General features: G+C 35.6%; 1 protein-coding gene across 27 annotated transcripts in view; it reads right to left on the bottom strand.

The window, feature by feature from the left end:
* LOC117418161 (RNA binding protein fox-1 homolog 1) overlaps nt 1-26,683 on the bottom strand; it is a 790,080-nt gene that overhangs the window by 160,941 nt on the left and 602,456 nt on the right. The window contains exon 1 of one of the 27 annotated variants that reach the window (XM_059035617.1): nt 5,632-6,102. The exons of 25 other annotated variants lie outside the window; for them this stretch is intronic. In XM_059035617.1, the coding sequence (XP_058891600.1) occupies nt 5,632-5,772 (141 nt within the window). In that variant the 5' untranslated portion in view covers nt 5,773-6,102. Of the gene's footprint in view, nt 1-5,631; nt 6,103-26,683 lie in introns of those variants that run through there. One more of the 27 variants, XM_034030814.3, reaches the window with a different exon arrangement.

The following is a 26,683-nucleotide window of genomic DNA, read 5'->3' as shown; positions in this document are numbered from 1 at the left end:
CTTTGAAAGAGGGGGACTCTATTGGCAGGTGCTTCCATATATAAGAGTGATGCTTCACAAAGAAAGACTTTTGTAGCAGATTTACACCTCAAAAGGAATTAGTCAATGGTGATGTATTCCTCCAGTACTAAACACTCATCACAAGAAACCAGGCCCATATTGACAGTGTAAAGGCAGGTGTTTCAATTGTTCGTCTGACCCCTGTGCTGTATGTCCACTGGTGAATACTGTACCAATAACTTTAACAGTTAGGTTCACTAGTGATACTGGTTCACCAAAATCAAATATTGTATCATTGATTCCATTAGTGGGTACTGAAGCCTGAATGCTCTTCTTTAAGTAAACACTTCATAATGTTCTAACCTCTTAATAGAAATATGGAACTTATAGCGTAATAACACTCAACTATGAACACATTTCTTACTGGTCATGGTTAAACCATGACCAGTGTTTGTATAAGAATCCAGTCACTACCATAATACTTTTACAGATGCATGTTCAGGGATATTATTTTTTTATTAACACCAATGTGTTTAAAATAATTTAAAATGTCAACATTTTAAAAGTAATTAGGTATCATAGCCAGCATCATCTATGAAATGTGGGGAGAAAGCCAATGCAATTCCTTTATAAAGATCCTTAACACTGAAAATATACGAAAGAAGAATATTCTAATGTGGAAATTAGGTTCTAATTGGAAACCAGCAAGAGCGTGCAATGGTTTTTAGTGGGATTGCTTTCGATCTGAGGGTGTCCACTATGAAGAATAGCTTCATTTGAGAACCATTACCCTGCATACAAAATGCTTCAGTGCATAAAAGAAAACTCTATGTATCATCATTAACAGAAGAAACTAATAGTCCTTCTCCACTCACAAACACATGTGCTCACAGACTCACAGGCACTGCAGATAACACTATTTTGGAAAGCCTCCCTCTCTCTTCCCCTCAATAAAGCAATGGGGTCATTGGTTAACATTAGAAAAACAAAGACTGATTTATAGAACTGCAAGGGACGACTGTTGGTTATTAAAATTGCTTTAGATAAATATATAGAAGAAAAGGCTATACATTTTATTTAAAAAATATATAATAAATAAATGTGTTAACACAGTCATTAGAATGTACTTTACAGTAATAAATGAACAAAGGCTAATATTATTAATACTAATTATACTACTATGACTACTACTACGACTAATAATAATAATAATAATAATAATAATAATAATAATAATAATAATAATAATAATAATAATAATAAACAAGTCAGAAACACATGAGGAACTCTGTGCTTTTTACCAAGAATTCTTAGCTTCCTAGGTCACTTGTTAAATTTGTTGGTAAATGCCCAGAGGCTTATCAATAAACTCCACTTGCAAGCTGCATTCACATAGATAGCAGTTAAGTTGGAAATCACTTTTCAATATAGTTATTATTCAAGCACACACATGTGTTCTTATTAGTACTGGAGTTAGTTTGCAGTGTTGGTTAATACAATGTTTAACGTTAAAAAAACATTGTTAGGCGGTGCTTTTAACATAGGCAATTAGTATCTAAAGAGGTTGAAATGCATTGTAAGAAGAGATGAAAAAATACTGGCTATTCTAAGGTTATTTGTCAAGATATAGAAGGTTACGATTCATTATGTTGATGTGCAATTAATAACAGATTGAATGACAATTATGTTTCAAAAGCTTTGAGTAAACAGGTAAAAGCCATAAAGTTGAATATGTATTAATTAAAAAAAAGGCTGGTAATCAGCTTTATCTCAAATTGTGGTTAAACTGTATTAATAAACACTGAATAAATACTTTACACACAACAAAATAAATGAATCTATAATAGCATCAGGATGTGAGCGGAACGATTATGAAAAATCATTGCAATTCTTCAGCCTCTACTTCAAATTCCACTTTACATAAATGTTTTTTCTTCTAAAATAAAGTTAATTAAAATATAAAGATTCAGTTCCACAATACATGCAATCCAAATAATAAGGGACAGGCAATCACTGATGAGTTCACCGATGAGTTGAACGTCGCACATGGTGCAAAATGAAGTTCCCAGCTTTTAAAATCATGTTATGCAGAAATGCATGATATCTTTTCGACGCTTTTGGGAACAAAAAGGAAAGGAAAAAAGTGCACCGTCAAAAGAAGGCAGCTAGTTAGCGCTGTACTGCTGATCAGAATCGTGCAAATCCACACTCTCATTCACCCGGAGGAGAGGGCTATATTTTTTGCCCGTCAAGCTTGGTTAGAATCCCCTTTTCTAACCTTATGGATGCCACATTAATTATCTGAAGGTTAGAGATACAGCAAACCATTTATATAAAACAGGTCTGAGTGTACATGCTAGTTCATGTAGCGTGAACGTGTAGATAAATAGATGTATAGGCACAGAGATGGATGGATTCATAGATATATAGATGTGCATGCTCATGCACACACACACACACACACACACACACACACACACACACACACACACACACACACACACACAAATACATAGGCATTGCTTCTAAAACATTTTTTTTATGTATCATTATAATCATAATTCAAACAGCAACAATCATTTTTTTCAAACACAGTATATGGCCGCAATATATACTGCACACTTGGTATGTATTTATCTATACTCATGTATCTAAAAACTATTTTTCAATAATCTGTCTAATATAATAAATACTGTTGCAATAATACCTTTGTATTGGGCTATTTTCAGGAAGTTTATTTGCAATGCAAAAAGGCTTAAATCACATTAGTGCGGATATGGTCGCAGTTACTTCACAAACAGCACATAGACATGTTAGCAATGACATGCATAATGATGTATTGCCCATCAGCACAGAGAAATAATTTCCATTAGCACTTAACGCAGTCTGTGAAGTATTTTGACAATGCTTTCAGGCTTACAGAAAATGTCTTTGTAATGTTTAAAACCATTTTGAGTCAGTGTAATATAATATTCTTTTAATATCCGACAGTCGGGCACACTATGTTTTAAATTGCAAACTTAATTTAAAAAGTTCAATTTTAATTTGGTTTCATATGGACTACTTAACGTAAAAACGAAGCAGACTTAGATAAAACTAAAAAACAAATCTAGGTATTCGATTTTCTTTACTATACAATGCTAAAAAAACACATTTCTTAAAATGCGTAACCACGCTACTTAATGAAAAGAGTTTCCTACAAGTGTCTCACGCAGTAAGAGAATGACAAACGCTTTGGCAGAGACTGCTTTATTTTAGATTAAATGAACTTGTAAAGAAAGGCAGGACATGACACACAGGAGAAAGAATGAAATCAAGTACGACCGGCTACTATGAATAATTGAATCACATGAATCACAGAACTGTTGGCACTACAGTGGGACAATATCACTAGGTTTCAGGTAAAATTGTAGTGGCAGTAAATTAGAACAAAGGAGCCTAAATATAAACTGAATTATGCTCTGAAGCATCTGGGGCACAACAGTATAGTGCCAAAAAAGTGATCTTGGAAAACAAAATAAAAAGCAATATTAAGTATCTGAATATGAGGATGGATGCTCTTTGCTAACAGCGATAGTGATATCTGCAAAACTTGGGAGCAATGGTACGATGTTACAGTGTACGCTCACATGATAAGAAACTATAACAGGGTTTTGTTATTATTATTATTATTATTATTATTATTATTATTATTATTATTATTTAGTTTTTAAATTTAAACAGAATGACTTAACATAATTTGTCATGTTTTTTTTTTTTTGGAATGCTTATTAAAACATTCGTTGGCGACTCAATTGTTCATACAGATAGGACAGTTCACCTGTTTTTTTTTTTTTTTGGTCTACAGGGACCTAGGTTACCTTTCATTCAGTCACTTTCATGTTGCGCTCCTATGTTTAAATGACTATCTTATCAGGTTTTTAATTGCTGCTACGCACACAGAATGCGTGAAATGACAAAACGTGATCGTGTGCGTGCAATCAGATTATTTATTTACACATTTATGTATACTTTGAAAAGCTTTCCCAGGCCCGTTAATTCAGCTACACTGTATGTGTGTGATATAAATAAACATATACTGTATAAATATCCAGTGCTTGGTAATAACATAAAAACAATTCATGTTTTCTGTTATTTACCTCATCAAGCACACGTCATCAACAGGATTATTTCACAACGCATGCATTTCTGTACTTTACCCGCACTATTTCAATTAAATAGATATGAAACACATCTGTACTCTGTGCTGTTGTTTCAGGAATGTGTACTGCTCTGAGTTCTAAATGTACATGTAGTGAACAAATTAAAATAATATATATATATTTTTTATTTAAGATATATATATATATATATATATATATATATATATATATATATATATATATATATATATCCTAAATAAAAAACAGTATTTAAAAAAAAACCCAAAAAACTGTTCGCTGTAAGTACACAAAAATATTGTGCTTACTAGAAAATATTCAATTAAATTACATGTAACTCAGTTTAAGTTGGATAAGGTAAAGGTTCGAGGTCCCATCAAAGGGTAATGGTTGCTCAGTGCTATAGAAAATAAGCAAATTAGGTTACTACCAGGGGAGAAAGACAGAAAAGTCGCATTTGCGCCACCATGAAGTTAACATTTGGTTTGCTGTAGACACCAAGACGTTTAAACACAAATAAAAGGCTCTATGGGATCAGATGAAGGAGAGACATCAGTGGTCTAACAAAAAGAAAATAGTGTGAAAATACTATTGCTGGCTTGGAAACTGTTACAGAAAAAAAGCAATTAACAGTGAAAGTCTACTATGCCAAATATATGTTTTCATTTCATGTCCATCCCTATCATATTCAATTATATAAAAAAAAATGTATATATTCAGTTACATATATATATAATAAAAACATATATATAATTAAAACACAGAAATACAGCTGTTGTATATATGTGAATTCCACCAGTTCAACATATAACTGTAATACATATAGAACAATTAGTGGTTCACAACACTATAATCTATCTCTCTTTTTTATTTCACACATTCATGTAATTTTTACATACTGGAATGCCTTGTTAAATATATTTAAAAACAGATACTCCAAACCAGTGGAATTACAATATATAAAAGGCACTGTGCTAACATTTTATTTTTTTTCCAATTACTGTTTAGTTCATTTTGAAAGAGACAGCAAAACCACAAGCAAAATGAAAACAGATATGTAGCTTAATGGACATTACGCCAAGTCTCCAAGGTATAACAACTAAGTACCGATTTTCAAACAATTCAATAGAAATCAAAGATGAGAGCCGTGCAGCCGCAGTTAATAATTTAGTAAGTTTGGCTGCTACTCAGCTGCATATTTAATAAATGCGTCCCTTTTTTTAAAACTGGTACATTCCCAATACAAAAGGCTGCACCTTGCATTGGCTAAAGGTTGTACTATGTACAGCTGTAGGCTACCTCTACAAAGAATTAAAACTAGGGAACACCACACCACTGATTCATAACAACACCAACACCAACAACAAGAAACAAAAAAGACAAAACAAAAGAAAAGCTAAACCTAGTTAAATACAATATTCAAATCTCAAACCCTTTGTTCTTTTGCAGCTGGAAACAGAGATGCACTCACCTGCTGTAAGTACATGAAAGTCAAGGCACAGGAAAGCTGAGGACACATGCCCACGTTAGGCAGTGCGACGCACGTTGCACCCGAAAGGGGATGCTGCATTGTGTTGCTCTGAAGTCTTCGTAGAAGTGAAGTGGCTTGCATGCACACACGCTGGTCCTGTCTTGTCAGCTGAGTTTCACTGGTTGTTGGAGTTGCTCGTCGGGCTGGCAGCGGCTTCGAAGCTGTGTGTGTGTGTGTGTGAATTTTGCAAAGCTCACTTCAGCAGCTCAGTCAAGGCCCCCCAGTAGTTTCAAGAGACTGCAAATGGAACATTGAGAGGACAGAGCCTGCAGCCTATCGATGGATGAGTGGAACTTCCCTGACAGCACAAGCTCAGGCAGTACACAGAACAGTTAGCTTGCTGACTAGTGGAGAGAGACTGCCTCCCTTTAGTGGGGCTTCAGTAAGGCTGGTGCTGATGCTGCACGGCTTCTCATTTGTCAAATGGGTCCTAGGGTCTTTTTTCATTCACCGAAATTCAGATTTCCGAAATCCCGGGAGGATGGGAGGGGAGGGAAGGAGAAGAAAGCTGAATCACAAACAGCTGTTGAGATTTTTTGGCAACTAATGTCATTGCCTGGCTTAAATTAAATGGCCTTTTGATATAATCACTTAGATTACTCTTTTCTTTGTTTTTTTTTCTTTTTTACCTGCATCTATATATATATAAAAGAACCAGAACACATGATTATTCCTATATATATATTTTTTTGGTTTGGTTTTTGTTTAATTTACTCAAATATTAGTGCATGATTATAACGGCTGCGTTCCCTCACAGAAATGAACCAATGATGGAACACAATCCTCTTGGCAATTGCCTTGGTTATAAGACCAGCGCACACAACACCAAGCATATTATTATTGAAGGAAATGCATTTTTTTTTTTATTCCTTACAAAAAAAGGTCCATATAGAAAAAACATCAGTTAAAAATAAACATACCATTTAAAAGTGCTCATCTCTTTGATTCTCCAAGTAGGACCGGAGCATTATATAAAGAGCCTTTATTTTTATACTGGGAGGTCATAAACCTAAATAAGTAATTGACTTATAAAAGGCATGTACTGTGAATCTCACTGGGTGAAACTGAATTATGTAACACAGAATCACGTAGTGGAGCCCGGTCTTTAATCTGTTTTGCCCAGCAACTACACATAGGCAAATTAAAGGAGATCAAACACATTATTTAACCAGCAGGAGAGTTAATATTTCATTCAGGTGCAAGGAAGGTGTAACAGGCAAAGGCAAAATGTTTTCTGTCTTCTGTTTTGTGATATGGGTTTCTTCTTTAAAAAAGAAAAAATATTCTTTCATCTTTCAGTACTGTTTTTTGTATTTCTACAACCCAAAGTGACTTTCAAACAAATAGCTACGAAATATGGTATATGAAACCTTCTTACATGAAACAATGTTTTTCTTGCGTCTCGCACAAGAGGGGGACATAAAGAAAAATGGTATTCATGCTGAACACTACAGAACATTCTTCTCAGCTCCCCTTTTTGCTAATTTTTCTTTTCTTTCCTTGCCTTAAGAAACATCTTCCTACAATAGCCAGGCATGCTTTTTTCTCTCTCTTTTTCTTTGTATGTGTTGCTTTTGTGGCAGCCTAAACAATACATGCAACTTTTGCCTTCAGTGCAGCGATTGTTCTGAAACATGCAGCCAATTTCAACACTATAAGGATGTTTGCAATCAATGTAACAAAAACAGCATTCTGGTAGAATTGGTGATTTATAATGTCTTGCGCTATTACACGTTAGCTTTAAAGATACAATTTTTATACAACTACTGCTGCAAGCAAGTATCACAGAGGGTGGGAGGGGGGCGGGAAGATAAAGTACAATGCATAGAATGCTAAATTAAGTACAAAGACTTTTCAAAATCAACATGGACTTTCCTGACTGTGCCTGTTGGCTTTATTGTCAACATTGACACACTTCTTCCCAAGCAGAATTATTCTTATTGTTATAACGTTTGCATGTTGACACAGGTATGGATATGTACATCGTGGCTCTATAGGGAGCGCGTTGCTATGGCTGCAATAGCAAACCTGTGTGACGCTATGCTAATGAAAGTCAAAGCAGAGATTAAGGGCGGTGATTAAGCTTTTTTTCTTCCCCCAATAAAACTTTATTTACAAGACAGGCACCAGCTTTCAAAAGGAAAACATTGGCAAATCGCACCGAATAATTATATTTTTATACAAAATATTTTAAAAACATGTTTCGAACTGGAATGAATAGGTCTGTGTGTGTATTTAAATAAATAAATAAATAAATAAAAATTAGGGAGGTAATCTTTACATAGTTCTAATGCAATATATTTTTTTGTGCCAGATTTAACACCCCTTAATATTAAATTATAACAGTATTACAGTACATACTAACAATCCCTAATGTTAAATATATATAAAAGATATGTATGTATTAAACAGAGATTAAAGAATGGATGTGAACCTATGTAGTTAGGATGCTATTTTATACATGGCAGAGATTCAAAAAAGCACTAGAGGGCAACAAGAATGAAACTTTGTCTTGTTTTTTTAATCTTTAATAAACTGTGAATGTTACTGAAGTTTCCCCACCACTAAACACCCCCATTTTGTCTTCTGAACATTGCAGCCTGCAGCAGTCTCCTCTGTTTCAGCAATAGAGGTGGGTGAGAGTGACTTTTATTTAGACGGAAGCGCAGGCAATAGACGAAATGGAGGCACCCTACAGACACTGGACAAGTGATGGGGAGTGAAATTACTTTGGTAGTATTTCCTCATCTGATTAATGACCCAGGATATTGTGATCAAAACCATCACGATTGTGTTTAAAAAAACATTTGCAACAATGCACAGTGACAGTGACTGGTGGGGAAGTTATACGTGTCCAATAATTTCTCTTTTCTTGTTTTACCCTGGAGGTATGAGTGGGTGGTAAGAGTGCTAGGGGCAGCACTGTAGATGTCCCTTCACCCTGAATTCTCATGCCATCCCATAAGCTGTCAGGCCTGCTGTAGAGAGAACAGCCTGCCTCACACACAGTCCTGGCATTATAAAGTTAATGACCTTGAAGATAATTACCACTGCAGCGGTTTGAAGAAATCCACATGTGTTTTTTTTCTTCATAAGAAGCAATGGGAAAAAAAGGAGGAAGCCGAATACTGGTATAAGTAAAATATTACTGACCATCACACCCTCTTAAACGGATGAAGAAGCTGCTTTTTTAAATGAGGAAAATTTGCAAAGAAGGAATAATTACTGTAGACGTCTTTAAAAATGCCCCCCCCCCCCCCGTTTCTTCCCGGGGTGACAGCTGAATGAAAATCCTTACTTTTTCTTGTCAGGAAAATCCTTACTTTTATTTTAAGCATTTTATGAAACTGTTGTTTTTTTTTTTGTTCGCTCTTTGCACAAAGATAAAGACATTGTGAAGGCCTACACTTACCCCAGGCAAAAGAGAATTAGTAATTTTCTGTGTCTATTAAGTACAGTGTTATTTCCAGTGACTCGTCCAATATTTCTTACCATAAGTCCACAGGGGCTTTTCTGTACCTAACCGATTGTGTCTTAACCCACTGTGTCTGCTTATGGAAACAGGCCCTAATTCGCCTCCATGTTCCTTTTTTTTTTTTTTTTTTTTTTTTTTTTACAGATTAAGCTTAAAATTATAAATAAAAATACAAAAAGCATATATGCACATTAGGGTTCCAGTAACCTCTAAATTACATTTTAGGGTTCAATTCAATTAACTTTTAGTGTGAAAAAACAATTATGATTGTTATTATTATAAGTACACATTATTATTATTATTATTATTATTATTATTATTATTATTATTATTATTATTATTATTATTGTTATTATTATTAAGGTGTAATCTATAAATCAAATACTATCTTTCATATTCATCAATAGGGGTTAACATTGTATCTTACTCCTTATATTACCAGAAAACTAAGAGTAAAAACAAAAGGATGGCACACCACCTCCCAAAAATCAAATTCTTTTGTTTTTCAATACAGATTTTCTAGTGTACACGTTGTGTTGAAAGGTTGCCACTATCAATTAGGGATGGGAGACAGTGTGGCCTAGTGGTTAGAGTTAGGGAATGGAATTCAAGCTGGTCTTTTGACTACACGGGACTGTGAGACTGTGAGACTGAAAGGTTGAGTATTTTGAAGGTTCAGCAATGAGTAATGTGTGACCCTTTGAGTAACTTAATCCTCACTTTTGAAAATACAGATACACTCAGGATCACATCAGAAAACATGTGTGTTGATGTATCCATTCCTGAAGACCGTTTTAAAATAAAAAGCTCTGTCTGGGACTTGGGAATGCAGCTATCTATACTGTGAACTAGGCTCCGGTGTATCTTCTAGCATTACATTAGATTAGCAGTTAATCCATTTACAGCAATTCTTCCTACATGTATTTAGTTAATTAAGATACTTGTGTGCAGAGCTAAGTTTTTTTGTTTTTTACAGACTATTTTTTTTAAGAAAGCTTTCACACACAGTCAGACCTTATTTGTAATCATATATCATCAATGCCATCTGTTACAGTATAGGTTTGTGAAAAACAACGATAATATAGACAAAATAATTAGATGATGTGCATCAAAAGTCACTCCATATTGAAAAGATAACTGGCACGCTGAACAAAATGAATGGAATGCAAGTGAACATTTAGAGATGAGTTAAAAAAAAATTAAAAAACCCATCACAAAAAGAGAACCATTTTATAGCAATCTACCTCCTACAACTGTGTATATGAGAATGCGTTTTTTCTTTCTTTTCCTGAGTTCTAGAACAATGATGTCAAGTTCTGACTACAACCCGCCACTGACAACTTCTCCGGCTCACGCTGTTTGCCTGCAAGATGATTCTCTGCAACACAAAAGCTTCCCCCTCCCGTAAACTGATTTCATTGTACCAATAATTATTTCAGCAGTGCAGTTAATCAAAAAAATACCTTATAGAGACTATCTCTCCACAATGCAGTGCACTGTTTGGAAAATCAGTTCACATGACAGTAATTACTAAAACAGATGGGATGGGAGCCAGAATGTGGCATCGTACAGACAATGGGACAAATGCATCTGGGAGTTTGGAACAGCAAGGAACTGTGCCACAGAATGCATAGCAGCTGATAATCTTTTTCACTGGCCATTTTCTGTGCATTCTGAAAGCCATAGAATGGGGTAGCATTTCTTACTGACTCTCTGGGATACTGTAATATCTGTGCTTGTGGATGGGAGAGATGGCTGCTACTAGTGGATGTGTTATTTCAGCATTATAGAGCAAGTTTACAACTGTAGTAACAACAATTTCCAAATATTTCACAATCACTTAAAAAGCTTTATCTGTTGCGGGCCACATTTAATACAATTAACCATGGAGTGCTGTGAGATGTTTTGACACCCACAACTACACGCCGAATAAACGACTTGCCCAGGCTGTAAACAAGTAGAAACAGATTTACTAACATCTGCACTAGTATCTACAGTAAGTGGTGCTCAAGTCTGACAGGTGTAACGGTTGTCAGAAGATCCAAAACAATGCCTTCTCCATAGCAACTGCACAGGCAACTTACTGTAACACTGTATGCTTCAATTCAAAACCATACATAAGTACTTTGGCATATATTTCTCATGGTTTCCCATTATGTACATGCTTATAAGTTGCCACTTCAGGATAGATGGGGGTCGTTGTCACAACCTTGAGGTGTAATTGTTAAACAGTTTGTTTCTAATCCTTTTTTGCCAGGAGCACTTAATATTGAAATGCATCCCTATTGTGAAGCAGCAGAGGGGGAAGCATGTCTCTCTTAAGATAAGGGAACCTTACATTACTAAATATGAAACAAGGTTGCCGTTCAGCTAAGTTGGTATTTTCATTAAAAAAAATTATACGGCTATATAAAGTGCACTTTTAATTAATCTTAAGCGCATGATTATTTGTAAAATTATGATACTGTTATGTATTATTTTATTAAAAAGTGACAGTGATTACTGAAATTGAAAGCCTTTGTTATATAAAATTCAGCACAGCCGTTTCAGTGCAGTTCAGTCATTTTAACCACAAGGATCCATGCTAGTAAAAATGTAAGGAAAGACAAATAATTAAACAAATTTGTTCTTTTTTTCCCCCTTTACTTTTCCCCTCCAACTTGTTTTATTAGGTCTACTGAGGTGTAGCATCTCAATCCTAAGACTACCCTGGAAATTGAACACACACAGCGTCCATAGCCTGAGGAGTTGACAGGAACATACATTTACTTCACACGTTGACTACATTAACTACAAGAGGGCTTCACACTAGGAGGAAAGACTGCCTCCACAAATAAAGAAATCACTCGCCATTCCTTTCACTGTTTTTCAAAGGTCAGAATTCTTTCCAGTTTAAACACATGCACCAATTACAGTGTTTTCACAGCAGCTGCACCTGGTTTGAACAAAATTAAATGACTGTATTCAGTCTATCGTGATAGTATATGTTTAATTATACGTGAGATAAACAAAAAACGAAATTATTATTATTAATAATAATAATAATAATAATAATAATAATAATAATAATAATAATAATAATAATAATAATAATTGTATTATTATTTTCTGATGGAATTAAAAAGTGACAAGCTTAAACTATTCTCCCAAACTGCATTAAATAGGATATTTAAATTTATAGGGACTTATTATACATGTGATAAAAATGAAATAACCACTAAACTTCAAAAGTATAAACATGCTTGAACTCATGATACAGTTGTTAGTTAAGTTTGTAATACGTAATTGCACCTTCATCATTGACATACACCCTCCAGCAAAAAGTCTTACTCTTTGAGGCCATCCATCCATGGCATCACTAACTACTTAGTAATTATGTTTTAATTTGTATGTAAACATTAATTATTGACACATGCACAGCTCTTATTAAATGTTTCAAACTACGCTGGTATCTTATTACATAATTGGAGAATTACATACAGTGCAGTGTGATGTGCCTGTACATTACTACCAAAAATAGCTGTGCTATTTCTCACTATTTCTCAAGTACAGGCCTTGCACATGAAACATCATGAAAACAAGCAGAATCCAGGTTCTCCAAAGTCCTGTTCTTGAGATCAATGCCAAGGAACTCCTGAGTGCTGTTGAAATTGCATAACAATGGATAATAAACTTACAGCAGCCGCTATTATACTCGTGAATGAGGTCCTTTTTAACCAATCAATAAGCCATTTCTATATATTTTTTCATTTAAATTCAGAAATCAAGTGTGCTGGCCTTTACCAAATTACTTTTTTCTAATTAATATTGTAATGTTATGTCTGCCACTGGAATGCTTAAAAGCTGGATTACACAGATTGCAATCAATATCCATATTACTCATACCACTTGTGTGATAAATGTACTCCCATAGAGAAATACAGCAGTGTAATAATAGCTTTGCTCCTCGGTGTAAGCTGATAACACAGAATGGATGGCTTGGTAACATCCTGAATGCGCAGAATAAATTGTGTATGTTTTAGCTGTTACGTGACTGAGGCCACATTACCCAAGTAGATCTTAGTATAAACAATTTAAGTATTGTGGCTCTTCAGTTAATCAGAACTATATGGGGAAACGCATTAGAACTTTTCAGGTCATTACCATTCTCCATAACACTTAGCTTAACATTATGAGTTGGAGTCACCACTTTGAAAATTAATGAAACATTTATTTTGACTTATTCCTAGTAATTTACCATTTAAATTGCATAAGGACAGGACCGCTGTCATTTGACCTTTTTTTTTTTTTTTTTTAGAAACATTAAAACAAAAACAAAAATTTAAAAAGGGAGTTTATGTGAACAAAAACAAAGCATTCTTTGGGGCATAATGTAAGGGTAATGCAGTTCTGAATATCTATCATTCATATGTCAAGTGTTTGAAACAAGTTGTAAGTGAAACAGTTCATTTGTGCCTGCACAACACTGGTACTGGAATTTAAAAATGAAAATCATAGAATACAGTGGTGTACGTAACAGGTCAAAGTGTAATATATGCAAGAAACTTAAGATCACATGACCTTACTATGATAGCCATATTAGGTTACTTGTTCTTGTATTATAGCCATGATCAAACTTGATCTCCAGAATCACAGAAAACAGTAGTAGTCCAGACACCAACAAGTCACATGACCTAAATGTGGCGGCCATCTTACATCACAGCACCTTTACTGACCTAGCTTCACATATGATGTGAAAGAACCCTAGACTACCGTTCTTCACGGGTCTACCCGGATCCGAGGACCCGACACCCGACCTGTACCGAACAGGTCTTCGAGTGCAAAATTTGTTTATGAGAGAAAAACTTAAGAAAAACGAATTCCATGAACAAAAGTTCACAGAAAAATGCAAGTCTGCGGTGTGGGAATCATTTGTTGTTATTGTGGACAAAGAAGGAAAACAAGTTTTGCAAAACACACATTTTTCATCTCAATTCCATTTGCTCTTAAGTTTGTAATAAAAGCACGCATTTATGAGATCGTACTTCAGTTCATTTTCAGATAATGCATTTATCTTAGTAACTTTTAGACAAACATATATTATAATATATACAGTATATTTAATACTGTATCTAGTCAGTGCACCTACTAAGCTGGGGAAAGGAAAAGAATTCCACTGTTTTTTCGGGCTGGGTCGGATCCGGGTCTATAAGAATTTTACATCAGGTCGGGTGGGTAAATAATTGTCGGTTCGTGGTCAGGCTGATTAATTTGGACCCGTGAAGACCTCTACCCTAGACCCTAGAACAAGGGCATACACAATATGAACATCCTATTACATAAGGCTTATGTAATGCACTTCTGAAATACATGACATCACTGTGAGCTAAATACAAAGGTAATGCATTTATAATAATAATTATAATACAGTAGTCCGTCTCATATCCGACTGTGGTGAGACCAGAGTATGTAAAAAGTCTGATAAATGAATCCTGTTTTAAATACCATTATACACAACTGTAACAATTACTATATTCACACAATTATTGTTTTGGGAGTCAGCTTTTATTAGGGAGCTCCCTTAAATCCCTTGTTTAGAAAGATACAGGGTAATAATGCTTGTGACAGAGTAGCTGTCTGCCGTTTGGGTGCGTGCATTCAGAACAGGCAGTGAGAAAAGAACAGGCAGTAATTGGGCCACTTTACAACGAGATAGCGTGCTGCATTCCACAAAGTCTCATTTCATAGTAATACATTGTGTAACGTTACGGTCGTCGTTTTCACTGAAACCTTTGTGTTTTAAAAGGGGAAAATGCTTTAACGCTAACCGAATTGCTCTGCTGCCAGATTCCGATATCCCGGTAAAGTACACATTTCACGGTTACATATTGTAACTACTGCTAAAATCAAACAAATAGCGGCACATCATGTTTTTTTAAATCGTTTTAGAGTAGCAGCTAGGGACATTAGACTACTCTTATTTCAGATCATTGAAAAAAAGAGCAAAGGGTAAGAATGCAGTTTAACTCTTTATTTTAGAGCGTCCATCCGAATACATCTCACCAGATTTGATACATACTTACAACCTTAAGTTTAGTTTGATACATTTCACCTGCTTTCCACAAAGAATGTTACTTTGTATCAAAATAAGCACCACAATTCTGTGAAGGTCGAAAGCAGAAATATGTAGCAAAGTTTTAAATAACAGGCTTACCCAGATAATCACAAATAAAATAAAAGGGGGTAGCCTCTCGCTTTCATCTAGGCAAATTTGTCAACACCAGCCTGTAAGTCTAATGTTTTTGCCAAAATAATACCAACATTTGCATACGGCGAAAATATGTTCGAAAAAGAAAGCCATTGATTTTCATAAATAACATTGCCTAATCATTTTTTTCCCCCCATATTTAAGCAATGTAACATTTTAAAACAGTAATTAGCATCATGAATGAGAAAAAAACAGGCAGTAATTTGGCCAGTTTACAACGAGATAGCATGCTGCACTTTGTCAACATCATTCTTATTCTTAAAATAAATTATACAGAATGTGCAATGCAAGTATTTTCAAAGCACAGCACTCGAAAAAAAAGTTATTTATTGAATTGATTTGTATGTATAACATTGTCTGCCAGAATGTATCTAATACTATAGTGTACCACCTTAAATATGATTTTCTGCCGATCCACTGTGAAAAAGACAACGATGAGTTTATAGAGCAGTTATGCAAACCTGAAAACGCACAACACAGCCCTACACATTAGCCTAAATCTGGAAACACACAGCATAGCCCTACACATGAGCCTAAATCTCATTTGCAAATCTGTGGTACTTTTTCTTTAGAGCATGTATAAATAATTGTACCTGGGCATAAGCAATATTAATAGTTTCCGCAAGTGAATCCCTACTTGTTCTTTCACTTTGTTTAATTTCTTCAGTTTTCCACCTGCTGTGACAAACATATCCTACATTTCCCTTTGACTCATCATGATGTCAATAATATTATTATAGAAATAATATAGTGCAATGTAATTCTGTGTTGTTGATATAATCACTGGACAATGATGAACTATCAATCAAAAATGAATGACTGCCGCTGACGGACGCCTTGAGATTCTGAGTTCGAGCAATTAAATCACATAGCAACCGTCGCCGACTTCATTCCAGACCCGGGTACGATTAGAAAAGAATGATGTTTGAAAAACTTATTTGATTTATTTATGAAGAAAAGTTCAACCATCTTATATGTGATTTTATGATGTGCCTGGGGGGGTCAAAAGTGGAAGCCATAATGCCATATTGATTGTAAGGGGGCAGACCAAGGTCTGGGATTGGGGGTCAACAGCCCCCCCTGCCCTATAGAAAATGACGCCCCTGTTGGGATCTTCAATCTCTGAACTAATCTTCTCTGTTCAATAATAAACTAACTCCGGCTACTCGCCGGTTTCGACTTGCTTACTCACTCTTCAGTATCCTGGTTCTGGTTCTGTCTCACTCACTCTCTCACTCTCTCTCACACACACACACACACTGCTCAAGAGCTTGGCAGATAAACGGTTAGGGTGGATATGTGACGGATGGATACACAACGGCTTATTGTAATACTAATAATAGCAATAGGGTCAATTTTCAAAGTCTGATAGAAGAAAAAAAGAAACTGCAAATAGAACAGATTAATTGATATAAAAAAAGTATTTAATTAATCAAAACAGACTTTAAAATAGCTGTGTTAAATAACTCACGGTGACTTACAGCTCTGTGAACAGACCCCAATAATGTTTAAGTAATATTCTAAATTACTGACTAACACAGCCTGAGGCAGCTTTCATTTGGAGTTATCTTAATTACACCTGCTAATCGTGTACTCAATAGTTATTTTTCACTGTCAAAATAATATATATATTATTTATACTCACTGTGTGTTACAGGCCATATCCACAATTTTCTGAATATTTTCCTAAACAAAATATGTACTCGATGTTGAGTGACACACTAAGCAGAGGAAAACACTCCTTTAAACATAATGTATTATAGATGCTGTACAATGGACCGCATTCTTTCAGTAAGGTTTCTTAGCAGTTTCTTTATTTTGTTTTGTACTGTTTGAAGGCACGTTACCATACTGTTTAGTACTTTAGAAACTTAAATGGTGTCTGCCTGCTAACACGTAAAGCCAGCATTTTCCCTTGAAGCATCTACTGTATATGTAACATGCTGCTGTGGGAATGACTTATTAAATCCCCTAGTGTTTGTGCAATGCCTGTGTGGGGGGAAACTGAAGCAACGCTGCCCCCTTCATACCCAGACAGCAATGCAAAGAGACATCTTGGAAAGCCAGGGCAAACACTGCGGACGACCTCCACTGCTTTCACCAGGCACTGCCATTAGAGTGCTTTAGCTTCCATTAACTTGTCACTTCCCTCTGCAGCTGACTTTTCAAGGGGGCCAATTCCTTCTGACAGAACCACGGGCTGTCACACGCAGTAACGGTTCACTACAAACGAACAGGAAAACCCTCAGAGGTGATGGATCCCAAAGTGATCGGGCCAGCATTCAAACAAACTACAAAGGCACAGTTGAGGTGAGCAGACAGGAGTTCATTAATTAGCTGGGAAATGTGTGGGGAAGTAACATTTCTCAGCTGTCAAAACTGTGAAGTTTATTGACGTGCTGGTATTCAACAAAACAATGGGAGACATAGTTCTTTCTCCTGGTGAAACGTGCATAATTAATAAATAACAAATTAACCTGGGTGAATACCTTTATCGATTTACTTTATGCTCATTTATTTTATTTTTATTTATTTATTTATTTATTCCCCTGTCAGCTACCACATTGCTTTAAAAGGAATTGCATATTGGAAATGCAACATTCAGGAAAACAAATACGCACAAACAAATACATATGTTTTTGTTTGTTTTCAGATGCACACACATCTTGTATAGATTGACTCCTGCTGGGAAAGGCACTGCTGAACAGCCACCAGTTTATGGAGCTGGATGATGATATCTCATATCAATCAGGGAAAATAACATCAACCATTAAGACACCCGTACAATTGAGATGTGTAATATTTCACAAACTTGCTCAGCAGTAAGTGTCAAACTAGGTTACACTGTGCTTTACAAACTAAAACCGTACAAAGCTTCAAATAACGTTATGAAACGCAAATCAATCCACCCATGCTTTTTATTCCTTGAATTAAATATTTTGATTAAAAAACAAAGCAAGATTACTACAAGTTTATTATTCAACTCTGATGCCAACGTTTTTTTTTTTTAGTCAGTCACTAATAATAATAATAATAATAATAATAATAATAATAATAATAATAATAATAATAATATGTTGATGTGTTTTCTGAAAGACGCACCTCATGTGAATATTCATTGTACTCAATTATAAAATGTATGCAGTTCGTTCCCAGTACTGGTTATTTTGGGATATCTGTAACATTTAATACTAGCCTTTAAACAGGTGGTTCTTCAAAAGAAAGTAGTTTAATAAATGTGCATCTCCATACCTCTGTAAGGATGTTTTTTGTTTTTTTTTCTCTCCCAGAACTCTTAACTAAGCTCATCAATTACCTTTAACGGTTTAAAGAGCTGGCGATGTTTACACAACATCCTTTCTGGGTTATTCAGCTCAGTGTTGCAGCTCATTAAAAGCCTCTCCATTTATTTGCTGTGTGCTACAGTCCTTAACTCTGGCACAACACACAAAAAAGAGGCCAATTTTACTTTTCCCTGTGGTGTTAATTGGTAGAGCATGCCGCCTGCCTCTTCATTAATTATGTCAATGTGTATGAAGCTTCCATTTTCATAGTGGTGCATTAACAAGGCTTCAAGTGGCTGACAAAAAGCCAGAACACCACTGAGTCTGAGAAATGAAGGCTACTGGCGGTCTGGATATTAGCTATCCGGAAACCTTTGGCAGCCTCTGCCAAAAGATTTCCATCCTGAATTTGCAGGGGTAAACAAGTTCAGCCTCTCTGCAGAAAGTAGATCAATCCACATATAATGCAGAGATAATGGATCTAAAAACAGGAGCACATCTTCACAGGACAAATAGGGGCTGAAAGAACGACCTTTACCCCTCGCAGAAACTGAGCACTATTTCAGACCATTGGCAGGCTATATACTTATCTCATCGTGGAAAGTGCTAGGCAATTGTTTAGTGAATGATGGAAAATCCCAAACATATCCTCTTGTTTTTTAAATGCATAACCAGTCTGGTACCTTGCTTTCCTTTTGTGTGTAGGGCTGCAGACCATATTGTGGGCTATTTTAATGATCTGTTGCATTATCTGTTTATTGACAACCTAGTTTGCTAAGACAGCAACGCCTTCCTTCGTTAAGTCAGCTTCACAAGTTATTAAATCATACAATATTAAAATGTTGATCCACCTTATCTATAATGGAATACATTTATTGTAGTGCAACCACATGTCAATACGACATCCCATTCTGGGTGGGTATAAAGAGACAATACATTAATTTCACCAATACAAACACCTTTCAATATTTCATGCACATAGGTGGAGTGCAGCATTCATGTACACTTGGCTTAGTCAAGTCTATTGCATTCATCTTTAGTTAATGCACCACAAGCTTCAGAGTACTTGTTTATTGATGATACTTTTTGAAATAAACACACAGAAAATAAACTGTGCTATGTTTAACCAAATCTGTACGCCACAGTTTTGTTTTAGTTACGAGTACATTTTCAGTACTAAACCCGCGATTTCAAGCAGATGCATGTGTTTGACAAAATCTACTTAATATGATTAAGTGTTTAGTGATGGAAGAAAACCTGACAACCCCCCCCTCCCCTTGATACTGTATCTGTTTTCTGTTTATAAATTACTTTACACTTACATGTTGGGAGAACAGCATAAGCCACATCATGAAATAAGGACAGTCTAAGCTTTAACCCACAATATCCAGGAATGGAATTTTTTTCACACATATATACAGGGTTTTCAATTAGTTTTAAGGTATGTGGCACTTTCAAGGTAGTAGAGGGCACCAATCTCATCGTGGCACGTATGGCCGGTGGGGGAGAGTGTGGGTGTGTCCATCCCCCCATTTTTTTAAAAAAAAGGGTATTCAAATGGTGCATTCTGGCACAATTTTGGATGGTTTAAACATGTGCTAGACTAGTAGTGGTCTGCTTGTAGTGTCTGACAAAGTACTCCATCAGTGCAATGTAGGAGTTTTATTTCAGTTTTACTGCTCACAGCAAGGCAAGATCAACAAGAAGAAAAATGTACTTCTGGAGCATCAAGGCCCCTGCAATACAAGACTGGCTGAAAATGTGTGTGGAATTGGTGACGGCACCTTTAATTGGGTACAGTTGTAATATGGGAAACAGCATGCTGCAGCTCCCATGCTCAGTGTTAGCAAAGTCCTGATCTGACAGCATGCAACACAGAGAGCTCTTATGATTACATGTTACTTTTTATTTTTTAGTAAAAACAAGTACTCTGTCGGTGTAGTGTTAGAAAGTAGTACATCGTCAGAATGTGGTACTCATACCAAAATTTGACCTGTGTAATGACAGGAAGTGGTACGCTGTCAGATTGCAAGTCGTACACTATCAGATTTTGGTACAAGCGCAATCCATTGCGACCTGATGGGTGTTTTCCTATTGTTGTTTTTTGCAAACTTAAACTGGAGTCAGACAATCAATTTCTCTAAAAAGAAAAAAAACAATTCATAAGAAGTCCACCGCAAAGTTGCAGAAGTAAAAAAAATGTACAAGACCCAATGTATTGCATATGAGAAATATTTGCATACTATTTTCATAATGGTGGAAAAATATGATAAATTACATTAAAACAATGTAAAAGACTGGAAAATATGATTAAAGTTACTTTCACTGACTATAGCATCTACTTTGACTTCAATTTGGGTAAAATCTGCCAATCTGATTTATACATTGCTGGAACTGTATATACACTGTGTTCTTAAATAGTAAATTTTGTATTATTTTTATTATTTGTTTTGCAAAACAAAAATGTTATGTTTCACTTTCATTGCATTTGTACTTTTATTAAGTTTGTAATACAATTATTTATTTACAAGATGGTGCTTCAGTTCATTTGATTTCACATAAAGTATTTTTTTTTATCTTTTCCCTTTTACACAAAACATATTATATTTATGTATTTTCCCTTTGTGTAGGTTCATAATGAAATAAAAAAAATAATGTTCACACAGATTTCTAGGTTGACGCTGCACAGCGTATTGTTAATGTGTTTTTCCTGCATCCATAATACATTATTTTCATTTTGGTAAATTAAGTGGTATTAAGTTATTCTGTTGTTCTTTTTTTTTTGCTATCAATCAGTCCTTCTGTCATATCAGTCTGATATATCTGCCTGTTTGACAGTAGGCAATTTTCAATTTGAGACTTCAGTGCCTAGTTTTACACTGAATTTGCCAGGTGAATTCATTGACGTTGCATGCAAACAGTGTGCTGGGAACGAGTGGAGATTAGAAGCAAAGCACAGAATATTTAATCACACAGCGACTTTCTGATATGAATTGAGAAGCTCAAAAAGTATAAATAAATTATATTCCAGAGATTCAGGGAGCTCAGCAAAATCAAAGTACGTATTTGTCAAGCATGCAGTTTTAGAAATGTATTTCTACAGTGCTTAAAAAACTTAGAACACGGTTTAAAGTAGTAAAGAGAAAGGCTCGTTAAAAGCCAAATAATTACTTACTTGTTTACCATGCTGACATTATTTATTCCTTATAAAACTTAATGCAAAAGAGGAAAAAAAAACTTGGTCTGCGATGGTTGGATATGTGTGGGCGTGTGTTTATGCTACAACCTAACTCGCTTCCAATTTCTTATTCTTATTATGACTGGCTGGAAAGGCAACAGGGCTAACCAGTGATTGGATACTGGTATGCGACAGGCAAGGTTTTTTTTTGATAAGCAGACACAATAAACACACCTCTTCTGTAATAAGCAGTATTGACAGTGCAGTGCTGAATGGAAGATTAACTGATTTAATAGCGTAGTGGTTTAAAGCCCAGTTTGTGTAAGACACTCTGATTTGGGATGACTTAACAAAATCGCTAGATGATTGTGATACATATCCCACACCCTTAAAGTCTCTGCATCTGCATACTGAATGACTGAGATGCTATTGTAATAAGTATCTAGTATCTATATATATATATATAAAACAGAAATGCATGCGGTCAGCTGGCTTGCATTCCCTTCCCTTCTGCTAATTGTTCTAATGAAAGATATATTTATATATTAAAGTAGAGTTTCAGCTTTATAATAAAACAACACATTATTACATAACATGTAAAAAAATAATTTCATACTTTGACAAAAATATTTGGGCTCCCTTACATTAGTACTTTGTTTGCCCACCCTTTGCTTCCTTTACAGCTTGGAGTCTTTTTTTTGTATTTTGAAACCAGTTCCTGGCATCTTTCCGGAGATATTTTTGCCCATTCTTCAACACATACACCTTTCAGTTCTGCAATCAACTTTGGTTTCCTTTTTGCAAAAGCAGCCTTCAAGTCAATCCACAACATCTCGATGGGATTCAAGCTTGGGGACTGAGATGGCCAATCCATAATTGTAATCTTCCTTTCTTTCAGAAATTATTTTGTATTCGCAGAATGCTTAGGGTGATTATCCTGCTGGAATACAAAATTCCGTCCAATAAGCCTTCTAGCACGGGGTAACAAATGAGTGTAACACATTTTTATATTTTGCAGCACATTCATTGATCCTTCTACAATGTTTTTTTTCCTCGCCAGTGCCTGAGGAAGAAAAACAAGCCCAAACCGTCACACAACCTGCACCATGTTTAACACTGGGCATGATAAACTTTTCTTTAAATTCTTCTCCTCTTTTCTTCCAAACATATTGTTGCTTTCTTGGTGAAAATAGTTATATTTTGGATTCGTCTGACCATAAAATTTGGTTGAAGAAATCATCAGGCTTCTTCAACTATTCAGTGGAAAACTCCAATCACTTTCTTTTGTGTATTGTTTTTAACAAAGGTTTGCATCTTGGTGTTTCGCCCATGGACATTCATCTTGTTAAGACATTGTGCATTTTTTTACCATCTTCTCTCAATTCTTACATCAAATCTTTTGCAGTAATCCGAGGATTTTGCTGGGCTGCTCGAACTATTCTTTTTCCAGATGTTGCAGAAATCTTTCTTGGTCTTCCACACATGGAGCTAGTTGCAGTAGTTCCTGTTCTCCTGTGTTTGTCAATAACAGCCCACACAGTGCTTTTCGGTAAAACAAGTCTTTCTGCTATTTTTCTGGCAGTTTCTCCTTTTTCATTTAGTTGTATCACTGCCATTTTGAGATTGTTGCTGTACTCTTTAGTTTTAACCATTTTTGTTGCTTTTTTGAATCACACATTTCCAATTTATTTTTCAGCACTTCATGATTATGTATTTATTTATTCTATAATTACACCGTGTAACAATTTTTTATTTTTTTTTGGTTCCTGGGTAGTAAGTGTTATTTCCTAATTGCTTATGCCTCAAAAGTATAGAAAATGGCTATTATTCCCCACAAACTTTGCTTTTGTGACCAGGACAGTGATATTTTGAAATTTACCTATTTCCAATAAGAAAATGGGCGAATTTGTGTCTTTTCATTCACATAAAGTCAGAAAAAGTAATACAAAAATGACTACAAAAGATTTAGAAGTGAGTAGTTTTTTGAGATTTACGATTATACTGTAAATCACTTTCACGAATCAGCCCCCAAATGTAGTCTCCCATCATGTTCTCGTTATACTGTCCTTGGTAGCGACTTTGAGGGACATCCTACAGCCCATTGTGCCGTAGTTCTTCACCAGAGTCTCAACCAGCTCCACATAGTTTTCGGCCTTGTGATTGCCCAGGAAGCCCCGAACCGCTGCGACAAAGCTGTTCCAAGCCGCTTTCTCCTTACTAGTGAGCTTCTTGGGGAATTCATTGCACTCCAGGATCTTCTTTATCTGTGGTCCGACGAAGACACCGGCTTTGACCTTTGCCTCAGACAGCTTAGGGAAGAAGTCTTGAAGGTACTTGAAGGCTGACGACTCCTTATCTAGAACAAATTGTTTCATAAGGCCCAATTTGATGTGCAGTGGTGGCATCAGCACCTTCCGGGGGTCCCAGCCGTACTCATCATACTTCAAGGCGTCCAGCAAGGTCTTGATGCTGTTGTAATCCTCTTTGAGGTGCACCGAGTGAGCCAGGGGAAGAGACGGGTACTTGTTACCATTATGGAGTAGCACGGCTTTGAGGCTCCTGGATGAGCTGTCAATGAAGGACAGTATAACGAGAACATGATGGGAGACTGCATTTGGGGGCTGATTCGTGAAAGTGATTTACAGTATAATTGCAAATCTCGAAAAACTACTCACTTCTAAATCTGTTGTAGTCATTTTTGTATTACTTTAGTATAAATACATGTTAATTTGGATTCATATGTTGTTTTTTTCTGACTTTATGTGAATGAAAAGACACAAATTTGCCCGTTTTCTCATTGGAAATAGGTAAATTTCAAAATATCACTGTCCTGGTCACAAAAGCAAAGTTTGTGGGGAATAATAGCCATTTTCTATACTTTTGAGGCATAAGCAATTAGGAAATAACACTTACTACCCAGGAACAAAAATTGTGTTACATAGTGTTATCATCAGGTGTTTGTTTTCAATTATGATAATGATCAATAATTAGCAACGAATGGGTTTCATACAAAGTATGTTGATTGCCCAAATACTTTTGTCAAAGTATTACATTCATTTTTGCATGTTATGTAATCATGTGTAGTTTAATTATAAAGCTGAATCTCTACTTTAATGTGTATCTTTCAGTAGAATAATTAGAACATATAGAAATTACTTTCTTTGTGTTTTTTATAATTTTTTTTATTGCCCAAATACTTTTGTCTGGGGGGAGACAGAAAAAAAGACAGAAGGCTTGGGGTCCCCTTAAGACTCCCCAGCAGCAGTAGAATCTTATTGTATTGTGACTGACAACACTTTTCATATTATTATTATTATTATTATTATTATTATCATTATTATTAGATTTATTTGCCAAACACCTTTATCCTTATAAGTGACTTATAGGTGTTACAGGGCAGTATTGTACAGGGTTACAATGCATGACTAATATTTAAATACAGTATAATTTACAGTAAGTGCAACTAATATTACTAAATTACAATATGAGCTAGGATGCAACAAGTTAGGATTACAACAAGTTATATCTACAATTACATATTAGTAGTGCAATATGCAAGGATAGTGCATCAGCTGAGGATCCAGTAACATGGTGCTTAGGTCAGGTAAGTCCTGTGCATCGGGGTAGAGCAAGAGATCTACAAGTGCAGTCTAAACTAGGTTTTCCCCAATTCGGCTGTTAAACACATTTTCTAAACTAGCCAACAGAAAAAAAAAAAAACAGTAGCCCATCATAGTTCATTCTAATATACAGATGAAGCCGCTTTAAATTATGAGTGTCGTGCAGGCATAATTCGTGATATAAAGCGGGTCATGATATAAACTGGGTTTCACGTTTGCCTGTGACAGCACATTACTAGTGCGAAAAAAAAGAAAGAAAACTAACAGTGAACTAAAGAGCAGCGTTTTAATACTGTACATTTAGTCATTCTTTACATTTAAACTAATGTATATAGTTTATTACAGTACAGGACACATATGTTTTGCTTCATTAACTGGAATGAAACAGTTTGTGTCATTATCTAAGAAAGGCATGAATTGTTGACTGATGAGAGCTATCAATTTATCAATTAGGCATTGCACTTGGTGTTTTTTTTGTGTGCATTTGTATAAATTGACTATGTTAAAAGATGAAAAATTTGGTGACGTTTTGTAGCTGAACTGTATCCCGTTAAGACCGCCCACGCAGCATTTGACAGGCTGCACAAAATGTCAGTTTATCAGCTGAGATAAATAAGCAGGTTTGTGAGATGATATTAAGAGAGGTAATTTCTCAAAGAACCTATGGTGCATGTTGGGCTGGCGTTGGGTTGGGGGTGGGGGGTGTAGGGGTGCAACTTACCCCGGGCCCAGCCTCGAGTCAGTATTTTTTTTTATTTTTCTGAACTTACTTTAATGACTAGAAGTAAAAAATATAGAGCTGCCGTCTAATCTACTGCGATTAGAAAAAGAAACCGTAGGAAGATAGTATTGGTGGACACAGCTGACAGATTTTTATCTGGAGGCAGGACGCAGCAAGCGCTCTGGCAATAGCTCTGGCAATAGGTCAGTGTTAAAGTCATGTGATTGCTCTGCTGGGAGATCCTAAAGGCGTAATTTCGTGAGACCGAACATAACTGAACAGTCTGCACAGTGAAACATGGTGACGACCCGCAGGTACAGCTATGGCCAAAAGTTTAGCATCACCTACATTTTCTTTTTGTTGGATTGAGACAATTAAAAAATAAAAATCACATCCTATCAACTTAATTTGCTAAACTTAAATAAATAATTACATACCGTACAGGCGAAAAACAAATACTGCAGGGG

Source organism: Acipenser ruthenus, chromosome 13 (genome assembly GCF_902713425.1).
Source record: "Acipenser ruthenus chromosome 13, fAciRut3.2 maternal haplotype, whole genome shotgun sequence".
NCBI classification, from domain to species: domain Eukaryota; kingdom Metazoa; phylum Chordata; class Actinopteri; order Acipenseriformes; family Acipenseridae; genus Acipenser; species Acipenser ruthenus.
This window is presented reverse-complemented; position numbering and strand designations above follow the sequence as displayed.